This window comes from Sprattus sprattus (assembly GCF_963457725.1).
Source record: "Sprattus sprattus genome assembly, chromosome: 17".
In the NCBI taxonomy this organism is placed as follows: domain Eukaryota; kingdom Metazoa; phylum Chordata; class Actinopteri; order Clupeiformes; family Clupeidae; genus Sprattus; species Sprattus sprattus.
In genome coordinates, this window is record NC_137915.1 from 2,525,864 (window position 1) to 2,535,863 (window position 10,000).

The 10,000-nt window shown below is 42.4% G+C and overlaps 1 protein-coding gene across 1 annotated transcript in view; it reads left to right on the forward strand.

Annotated features, from left to right (window-relative positions):
• Positions 1-10,000, forward strand: part of hepacama (hepatic and glial cell adhesion molecule a) — a gene marked incomplete at both ends in the record, with an annotated part of 16,962 nt that overhangs the window by 3,563 nt on the left and 3,399 nt on the right. The window contains one exon of the mRNA XM_080855088.1: positions 9,904-10,000. This exon is cut by the window's right edge and continues 118 nt beyond it. Within this exon, the coding sequence (XP_080711214.1) occupies positions 9,904-10,000 (97 nt within the window). The remainder of the gene's footprint in view (positions 1-9,903) is intronic.

Below are 10,000 nucleotides of genomic sequence, written 5' to 3' on the forward strand. Positions count from 1 at the left end.
GGTCAGATCTGTTTGCAGTCCAAGGCTGTGAGATACACACACACACACACACACACACACTCCTGAAGAGATGCAATCTAGAAACTCCTTATCTTGGTTCCAGAGAGGAATGTTCAGTAGCTTTGGAACCCTTTAAAAGTGTTTTTCATGTATGAGGCCCCTTTATAACAACAACAGAGATGGATCATTCATGGAAGGAGGGAGGGAGGGAGGGAGGGATGGATGGAGGGAGGGATGGAGGGAGGGAGAGATGGAGGGAGGGAGGGAGGGAGGGAGGGATGGATGGAGGGAGGGATGGAGGGAGGGAGAGATGGAGGGAGGGAGGGAGGAATGGATGGAGGGATGGATGGAGGGATGGATGGATGGAGGGAGGGATGGATGGAGGGAGGGATGGATGGAGGGATGGATGGTCCTTACACTCAAAAAAATATTCTGTTGGATTTACTTAAGAAAAACATGGAAAGTATTTCCACATGATTACCTTTCTTATTTTTAACATTAGGCAACTTTGTTGGTTGAACAGGATTACCTTCCGTTCATGTAACCTTACTTAGTTGGGTTGTTCCAACATAACTGAGTCAGGGCATCAAAACCTGATCCAATAAAGTTGATCCAACAGGATCTAATAATGTTCATCCAACAGGTTTGATTCTGGCTTGATTATCCCAATTCTCTCAAGTTGATCCAACAGGATCTAATAATGTTCATCCAACAGGTTTGATTCTGGCTTGATTATCCCAATTCTCTCAAGTTGATCCAACAGGATCTAATTTCAAAGCATTAAACTTAAGCTTACACTGAAAAGGCTTTAAAGCTAGGTAAAAACATCACAAAACCAAGATGTTCGAGATTGACTTTTGTATTTTATTTTTAACACATTCCCAAAGGCCGTTCAGCAAAACACGAAATTGTCTTGAGGGCAATATATATATATATAAAAATAATAATTACTTAAAAAACAAACTTTAAAACAAAACAGTATAAAAGTGCGGTTTAAGGCCCCCCCCCAAAAAAAACCCTCTCCCAACACAAAATTGTCTTGAGGGCAGTCTATAGATATAAAAATAATAATAAATTACTTAAAACAAAATATTATAAAAGTGTGGTTTTCTCTCTCTCCCTCCAACACTCCATCTCTCCCTCCAACACTCCTTCTCTCTCTCCCTCCAACACTCTCTCTCTCCCACTCTCCATCTCTTCTCTCACACTCCATCTCTTCTCTCACACTCCCTCCCTCCAACACTCTCTCTCTCACACTCCATCTCTTCTCTCTCTCCCACTCTCCATCTCTTCTCTCACCCTCCCACACTCCATCTCTTCTCTCTCTCTCACACTCCATCTCTTCTCTCTCTCCCACACTCCATCTCTTCTCTCACCCTCCCACACTCCATCTCTTCTCTCTCTCTCCAACACTCCATCTCTTCTCTCTCTCTCCAACACTCTCTCTCTCTCTCTCTCACACTCCATCTCTTCTCTCTCTCTCTCTCCAACACTCCATCTCTTCTCTCTCTCCCACACTCCATCTCTTCTCTCTCTCCCACACCATCTCTTCTCTCCCTCTCTCCCTCCAACACTCTCTCTCTCTCACACTGCATCTCTTCTCTCACCCTCCCACTCCCCATCTCTTCTCTCTCTCTCCCACACTCCAACACACACACGCACACAAAAGTCCTAACAATGTAGCAAAAACCAAGAACACAAACTTTTGAGTCACGACTCATTTTTTTACTCTAAACTTTGTCAAGGACTGAACCAAAACAAGGTACTACATACATGCCTCATCGGGAAAGAATCGTTTTCAGAGCCTGCACTTTTCTTCCCATCCTATTCCCATCCAAGTCTAGGATGATTTTCTGCAAGGCTTCAAATGTGTTCTTGTGTTCAGGAGGATAAACACATGTTCATTGCATAAACAAAGGCGAGAAATATGGCCACTGCAAGTGGGACGTTTGGCAAGCCATCAATTACGGTCACCCCTTCGAAAATGATTCCGATGTCCTCAGGACTGTCACCAGCTTCTGCACCTTCATGGCGGATCACGTAGATGGCATGGATGGTTTCTGCCATAGCCGATTCGGTGTCAGCATCTTGTGCCTGAAAAAAAGTAATTTGACAAATATATAAATATTTAACTAATGTCCATGACATACATGTTACCTTCCATTACCTTCCATTTCACAATCCATTTCAAACATGCTACCGCAATACCAACTACACCAGGTGAAAAGTTCTAGACAAGCTAACCAATTATTCTAACTTTATGTTTATACATCTCGATCATCAACTATTCTGACTATCTTTTGTATACTTTGATATGTACAATGCACTTTTTGCCTGATGTAAAAAAAAGAATTTAAAAAAAGGAATAAGATTCTTCAGACATGTTCGACTTTTTGAATCAAAGACTTCAGTTAAGACACTACAGTTGTTTTATGGAACTTGAGTGTTAGCTAAAAACTTCTAAGATCTGGCATGATGTTAAGGAAGGAGGTAGAAATGACAACTACATCTGTCGTCACATGACAAAGCGTCACATTTCAAGGTATAAATTGACCTTTGGCTAAGGCCCGACCAAGAATGTTGATTCACAGCGCAGCGAGGGTCTGACACAGAAGCATGGAAGTAAGAGTTAGGCTTATCCTGTGTTGAATTTTTAACAAAGATGGCAACTCATGGAGCCTTTGACACACAGATCGCCATTGACATAGTTCCAAAACAGCTCCAGGAAGTGAGAGTCAAACACAGAAAGTGCAGTAAAGGTAAATGTAATTCATTTTAATTCATGTTTACATCATCTTTGCTTGTTCTGTATTGGTTCTGTGTTAGTCTCTAGCGAAAAGAAACCCGCTGTCTTGAATTATCTGAATCTATGTGAATCATGTCACCAACTAACTTCCTGTACCCTGGTTGTCACAACTCAATTCCATGGCTCTGGTCCGACATTTGTACCCTTGCTGCACTGTGATTGGTCAATCAACATTCTAGGGCGGGCCTTAGTCAAAGATCAATTGCAGAGGTAGTTGTTGTGGTCAAATGTCTCCAGAGACTAACGGTGCGAATCCATACCAGCGACGCGACCAAATTCCATCGCTTCCATCGCTTTGAGTGGGCGTGGTGTAGCGTGTGGAAATAGCATACAGTCCTACAATTTTCAAACAGTCAAAGACGACACCAAACAATCTCATTGGCCGCCGCCAGGAAAAATCGCTCCTCATTTGCATACGTTTCAACATGTTCGAATTTTCAGCGGTCGCGTTGCCCAGATCGCTGGTCTACGTCACAATGGACTAGTTGCCGTTGAAATGCATGGGGTTTAGAAATTGCGTCGCTCATATCGCTGGTATAGATTCGCACCGTTAAGGCATCTGCAATGTTTAGCTACGGTTTCCTGATTGATTTTGTTTAGCTGCAATGTAGCAAAATGTTCCGCAGACATTTGGGTATGCTTGCTACTGTTTGGTAGGCATGGTCAACCAATTATCTACGAGCGATCTTTTCTCAGCACCCTCTTAGCTGAAATAGGCTTTGTGAACACAACAGTATGTCCACCCCCCACCCCCGAGCACATACCATGTATTCCTTCAGCAGCTTTCCAGCGTCTTCATTGAAGTAGGTGCAAAGTCCCTTCAGGATGCATTCGCGTCTGACATTTATGTCAGTGTCCTATAGGCAGAATAAACACATGAACATCGATTTTCACTTAAAATTGCACAGAGGTCTCCTGCCAAAACACGAATCCGTGCAAGACATCTACACCACCCGCTTCCCCTGCAAAGCTCTGCATGCATCGTGACAGATGACACTCACCCAGAACACAACCTGTTCACCCCTTTGGACACTTTATTTCAATACAATAATGTGTCTTGAATGAAGGAAACAATACACATTTTTTTAACAGATAAAAAAAAAAATCCAGTAAAACTGTATGCATCAAGATTCAAATATAATAATTTGTACATTATACCTGGGTCATGGGTATCATTATTCTCTTGAGGATTCGTCCAACAATTCCCCCTTTCTTGCTGAACGCCTTCATCAGATTGGGAGAATATGCATCCAGGTTGGAGAAGAACTTGGACTCCAAATTGACTGTTGTAATTCTTCTGAACTCTGCACACACCTATAAAACACAAACACAAACTTCATGTAGCTTACCTGTCTTTTTTTTCAGGACACAAATACCAATATCAATAAGAAACAAACAGAAACAAACAAAAATAATAATCTCTTATCTCTTAAACCCCCATTAAGTAGTAGCAACCATCTGAAATGAAATGGGAGGCAGGTGGCGACAGCCTGGCAAACATTGGCGCACTTCCCCTGTTCAGAGCCATTCTTTTATGCCTTTGCCTTCCTTTTATTGCCGTTTTTGTATGTATTGGGTGTCTGGGTGTTTAGAAAGGCATGTACAAATAAAACGTATCATAATTAATTTCATTATTAACACTTACCTCACGAACAGTGAAGAGTGCCGGCCATCTTGTCTTGAACTCAGCAATCAGTGGTTCCTGGATGACTTCTTATCTTCTCAGGGAAAAGGTCTGATCCATCAACTGAGTCACGTGACTTTCATTGTTTCTCTTCTCGTATTCAGACAGAAGTGCCACTCTTTTGGATTCTTGTGAGTCCATCGTCTCACCAGAAGGAAGAGCCGGGCAGAAGTTTACCTCCGCTTTACGGGCCTTCTTAACGCCCGAGGCAGGACTGCATTCTACACGTTTGTTGGACTGGGCATTCACAGCAACTTCTGGATGTCCCAGCCGACGTAGCCTTGTTCTGAAATTTCCCATCTTGTACTTTACGCTTGTCTTCCATCCTTCATACCCAGTCTTTGACCCCGGCTCTTTGAGGCAAGGATGTGTGGTGACAAGTGCTTCAGCAACTTCACTGACCTCTGTATCAGAAAGATAGACTTTGTACTTCAGAATTTCCTCAATTAAACCATCAAGAATGGAAGATTTCAGTTTGGTGCCAGGGTCCAACAAAGTGCCACCATCTTTGAAAGCCGCATTCGCTCTCTCAAGCTGTAGTTCTGCATCGTAAGGGAAGCGTGGCACCTTAAAGATGAGAGGCCATGCAGAAGACCTTGAGGAGCTGGACTCGGGAGAAGATAGTATGTCAGTGTCACATGACGCAATGGACAGCAGTGACGTGGAAGGACTTGAGCTTGATGGGTAAGGAGACGGAAACAGTGATGGTGGACAGCTAGAATGTGGTGAAGGTGTGGAGGCATCAAACGGGGCTTCCAAAACTACGGTGAACGATTGGTAGATGACTTGGATGGTGCTTTTGTCCTCTATTTCAGATGTTGAAGTCAAATTATTTAACTCATTGCCAAACTCCTGATCCATAAATTGTAGTCTAATGTCACCCTCTAGTCCGAATTGGTTCTTGATGTGCTGTATTAGGTCACCAACAGACTCTGGTATGCCATTTGGGAGTGTCAATCTTGTAGAGTCATTTTCACCAAGGATAACTCGGAGCTTCACAGGAGCAGCCATAGCTTAACTATGAATGAAGAACAACACATGTCAGAAGTAGAAAACAAAACCATTTAAAATCATCCCTGGCCGTTTAGACATATTAGACTTATGAAACTGACCTTGATGTAAACTGTGACTACACTAAGTGTCTTCTTAAACGTTAACAAATGTTGCTGCTTACAAAATTACATATCTTTTAAGTGTCACCATTCTAACTGGTCCAACAAAATAATCTGCCAAAGGGTAAACATCTGCCAATTCCTCAATTCCCACCAAAATAGTTTCTTTGGCTGGACACGGACTTAATTCAAATGATCGGAAGTGTTCCCTGTACCACCCAGAGAGTCTTTTCAGCATGAAACACAATGTCTTCTGTACAACGCAAATATGAATAATCTCTCCAAAGTCAGGGAGACCACTCGTTGACCCATGCACCAAAATCATGCCATTCCTGTATGTTACACCTTTGTATGACACACATTTAGTGAGATCAATATTGGAAGCACTGGGGAATTTCTGTTCAACAACCAGAGCCATTTCCTGTTTCAAAATGTCCACTGGAACTTTTGACGCCTTTGTAATTTCAAGACCATCCTTTTCACAACTGGAGGAATTCAAGTGATAGGACATCACTAGCTGATGCTTAGTGGCTAAGGACAGAGGGACGTTTTTGAAGCAGTTAGTGTGTCGAATAACCTGCTTGAAAAAGCTATGTTTAGCTTCAAATCGGAGGGTCCAGTGACCCACAAGAGGACCAAATGCCCTGATCAGCTGTGGGTAATGCTCCAAATAGTGATGCTTTGGTAGCAGTGTTACATCAGGGAAAAGGTCTTGATATTTATGTCTGTGATCTGAAATTTTGAACTCAAGGTAGGCGATTGACTCATCTGTGTGTGTTGGGGCAACCACCAGCGCCACGATATCTTTTAGATCCATCAATAACTGCCACTCCATTTCCTCATCAGGGACTAAATGCCCAATTATGAAAGGGAGATGTCTTAGCAGCGCCCAGTTTTCATGGCAGTTCCCACCTATTGTTTTTCTTGTTGAGAATGTGCGTGGGATCTCATGAGGCCTGTTAGTCTTGTCTCCCCACTTGAAGGGGAACTGTAGCACAAGCTTGTTAAGAGTGTCAAGATCGAAATATTTCTTGGACATCAGCAATGCTAAACAGCGTGCAAGTTCTACTGGCACTATGCCCTCAAAAATGTCATGCATTACATCTGGAGGATATCCTGTGAGAACATTGAAGTGGTCAAGTGTTTTACTGATACTGCAATGGCGTTTCACCCCAAAGCAGCTTGTGCCAGTCAATTCAGCTGTCTGCACATGAGATTCATGGAGTTCCTTTGTCCTAAGAGTGAGCGAGGCTGACCTCACAGAATTGGTTTGAATATCTTTTTTTGTAGCTGTGCAAAACCGACATATGTACCCACCAGAAAAACTCTCATTAAAACCAGCGAAGGAGTGAGCACCTAGGTTATCTGCCGAAACAACCTGAATAGTTCCTTTCACACATCTGCCAAGCAATGGCATGAAAACACCATCCTGCTCCAACGTTTTTACATCCTGGAGGAGAGGATGCAGGATCCTATCAAGACCATGCGCCTTCACATCATCACTTTTACACAGGATTGCCAAGTAAATCGAATACAGAGATGAATGTGAGCCTGGAGGCATATTACTCAGAGTCCAATAAATACCACAAAGCTTATGCTTCCTGCGTGAAGTGCCCAGAGGATTGCAGACCTCAAAATCATCTGCATACAAATTCACCAAAATTCTCAATTCATTCCCTGACAGGAAAGCATTTTCTCTGCAGTATGAACCATCTTGAGAAGACCTATAAGTATGTTGCTCACCAGAAGCCCTGTTTCTTTTCTGTCCTTCATGATTCTCAACTGCTTTATCCACTATGCCTTTCTTCTCAAAGAGTTGACGCAAAGACTTAAGTAAAGGCACATACTGAAAACTGCTTTTCTTTGAGGAATCAAGAATGTACTCAATGGGTTCCACGAGTTTGAAAGTGTCTTTGTAATACTGGTTGCGGAGATAACAAGTGCTAAGGGGGGAGCCTTTGTCTAATGCTTTGAATATAGGGTTTGAAGCATTAAGCGCACTAGCTATATCAAGGACGACAGATTTATCAGTTGCAATGCCATGTTTCTGAAACAGTTCTTCAAGAACCTCAACTGAAAGTGGTAATGTACATGGGTGCAAATAATGTAACTCCTCTAAGAAATCATCAAGTTTTGTGCCTGCCACATGTGCCAAATGCTCTAACTTCAGCAATGATCCAGCAAACTTCTGTTGAATTACGTCAGTCAAGTTCTTAGGTCCACTCACACAGCTACCAGAAAACTCAGAGTTTCCATCAAAATCATCATCATTCTGCAAATCGTCTTCCGTAACGTCACATGTCTCTCTTGAAGATTGAGTGGTTCTAACTATGCCAGGCTTGAAATCTTTTAATGTGTGTGGGTTGTGTTTATGGTTCTTGTGAGAGTGAAATGTTCCATATATGTTGGTTTGAAAACTGCAATCTGAAAACATGCAATTAACAGTCTCATTACCCCTCAGATGAGTCCCAATGTGAACAAAATAATCCTTATCTGTATGTAGATCACAACAAGCACAAACATGACAACTGAAAGTTGACAGTTCACTTGACTCTTGACAGTTGTCTTTGTGATGAAATCTACTCAAATGTATGTGTAAAGCGTTCCATGTTTTAAAAGAACACGGGCAGTCTGTGTGTATACAAGCGTAACGTTGCCTGTGATTGTGCTCTAACCTTATATGTTTAAGCAACTCAAATCTAGTGGCCACATATATATTGCATTCCTTGCATCTCCACATAATGACCACATCATTGCAGAGTGTTACAGCCCACTAAAAATACTTCGTACCCACTGAAATAGTCCACGACACTTATTCCATCTGAGGTCACTGATTCCGTTGTACTTTTCTGTAATAAACACAGATTGATATCAGTAATTGATGGTTATCACACATTACTACATTACACATAGTTTTAGGTTCAATATGATATTTCAAAATGACTAATTTTTAAAACATTGTTTAACAGACCACTCCCTTGTTTACTTGGTTAGGTGAGCCTACATGCAGATGTAAAAGTAAGCTTTGCGTCTCATTCATTGCAGTTTACCATAACCGTTCAGCTTTGAAAACAAACAATTGAGTTCGCGAGTGAACTCGCGTTAAACTGTCACTGCCAACCATGCACACAGCTGCACGGAAGGCTAGCTAGGAACAGACACTAGGCGTGTGTGTGTGTGTGTGTGTGTGTGTGTGTGTGTGTGTGTGTGTGTGTGTGTGTGTGTGTGTGTGCGTGCGTGCGTGCGTACATGAGTTCAGTCAGTGTCTGTCCCGCTCCGGCGGTGAACGCGGGTAAAGTTTCTGTCCCGTATGCGGGCAACGTGTGTTAAACGCCATGGTTCCGGCGCGAACGGTGGGAAGGGAAATTCACCTTTCCACAAACACGCACAAGCCGCTGTAACAAGTGAGCAATGTAGACTTTAAATAATAAAAAAAATACGATTTGTTGCGCTTTTCATGGGAAACGAATAGCCTACCGAGGTGGCAAGAATCGACAGAGAGAATAGCAAACCATGTTTTGCTTTAGAGTAAACATTTCCCTATGAATTCAAAGTGAATTGGTGGCATGTTATCCAATAAATTAGCTCGCTAGCAAACAATGCACAGTCGGCACGTTTGACATTAAATACAGGACGTTATTAAACACCCGCTCGGCTGTAAGCAAACAACCCAACCTAGAATGTAGTTTATCTTTTCCTACACTTTGCGGGGAGAAGGTGGACAAGTGTTTCTGCCCAGAACCTGCTAATACACCTGCTATGCAACCATGTGTTGCTCGACTAGCCTACATTGTATTACATCAAACATCGAAAAAAAATCATGTGCAGCTACTAAAAAAAGATAATGATATTACCATATTTTACGTTTGGTCAGAGTTTTGATTTGTTTCATAAGAGGATGTTTAAAGATTTATTGGAAGAGATTTCCTTACCTGTCAGGCAAACTGTTCTCCCTCTTGTCTTCCTGCGATTCGAAAGGCTGGAGCGTGGCATTCTGGGTAGTAAGTAGTAATTGCCTGACTGCATTGCGTTCTTTCAACATTACACAATCAATGAATATCTGCCTAGTAAATCTAACACGATGTTTTCACTTTCATTTTGCTAACTTGACACAATTGGGTAGAAAGTGCTTGCGGCATTTGTGTACATTTTACAACCAGCTAGAATCGTTTTTTTGAGTGTATGTGGAAAAACACTTTTGAATGATTCTGTTCCTCCTACTCTATTCATGTAAAAGTTCAACACAGATGAGATGGTTACTGCATGTGCCTGTGTGTGTGTGTGTGTGTCCCTGTGTTGAGGTGGTGTGGGGGGCGTGAACATCACCAGCCAATCGCCTGTGGTGCGGGGGACGCTAGGAGGCTCCGCCCTTCTCTCCGTCAGCTACGTGAGCTCCAG